This window comes from Trichechus manatus, unplaced genomic scaffold (genome assembly GCF_000243295.1).
Source record: "Trichechus manatus latirostris isolate Lorelei unplaced genomic scaffold, TriManLat1.0 scaffold00105, whole genome shotgun sequence".
Taxonomy (NCBI): Eukaryota; Metazoa; Chordata; class Mammalia; order Sirenia; family Trichechidae; genus Trichechus; species Trichechus manatus.
Window position 1 is genome coordinate 1,202,339 of NW_004444041.1, and position 953 is coordinate 1,203,291.

The window sequence follows — 953 nt, forward strand, 5'->3', positions numbered from 1 at the left end:
TAGCGAACACGAAGACACGCACCTTCCTGCTGTGATAGGGCTTACTTTCCAGTGGGAAGGGGGTCAAGGGATAGACAGGGAAGTATGTCAGGCTTCCTGAGGAAGGGGAGTCGGTCAGACCACTGATCCAGAGGTCCATGGAACTGAGGCTCTGTGCTATTCCCCTGCTCGGTGACCAGACTGTCATTGCCAGGACAGCCAAGTGAGGTGGGGCAGGGTGTGGTTGGCCTCCAGAAGGGCAGGGGCAGGCAGAGTGACCTAGCCCCTTGCAGAGGTGCTTTAGGAGGGTGGCAGGACAGGAAAGGCCAGGCCCTTTACCCTACTCTTCACCACCTACTCCCAGTGCCATTTCCTTCATCCTGGGCACCTGTCTGGATGAATACTCGGAGGACTTCTTTAAGCCCCAGGACTTCACTTGCCTCAAGCTCCTGGTGGAGTAAGTGTAGGTGAACATGACCGGCTTGGACCTGGAGCACTGTGCCCACCTGCTCCTTGCAAAGCTGGGGAATCTGGAGTCCAGTGAAGTAGAATTCGAGGGTGAGGAGGACTGAGCATGTATGCAAGTGAGCCTTTGTGGATAGAGAGAGGCTGGGCCACACAGGGAGGAGCTTCCATTGGTTGGGGTTGGACCAGAACTCAGAGTAACCTCAGACCCATTCTCTGGTGGACTGCAGTCTGGGTAGACTTCCTGGGGTGGATTCTTGAGCTTGAGTTTCTTTTATCAGCAGTGGGATGTTTTCTATCACTGGAAAGGCACAAGGAAATGCAGTCGTGTTGGTGCACCATTCTCCTCTTGCAGCTTCAGGGCCAGGGCCAGGGCCAGGGCCAGTGGCAGGTCTAAAAGGGGCTCAAGATCTAGTGCAACCTCCGAAGCAGCTCCAGTACTAATAGTTGAAGAACCAACTTTTCCACTAACACTAGAACTAGATCTAGCAGCAGGTTTTCCATCACAA

At 54.1% G+C, this 953-nt stretch overlaps 1 protein-coding gene across 1 annotated transcript in view; it reads right to left on the reverse strand.

The window, feature by feature from the left end:
- Window positions 1-742: 742 nt before the first annotated feature.
- Window positions 743-953, reverse strand: part of LOC105756638 (uncharacterized) — a 20,047-nt gene continuing 19,836 nt past the window's right edge. Inside the window, exon 6 of the mRNA XM_023737642.1 lies at window positions 743-837. Within this exon, the coding sequence (XP_023593410.1) occupies window positions 743-837 (95 nt within the window). The remainder of the gene's footprint in view (window positions 838-953) is intronic.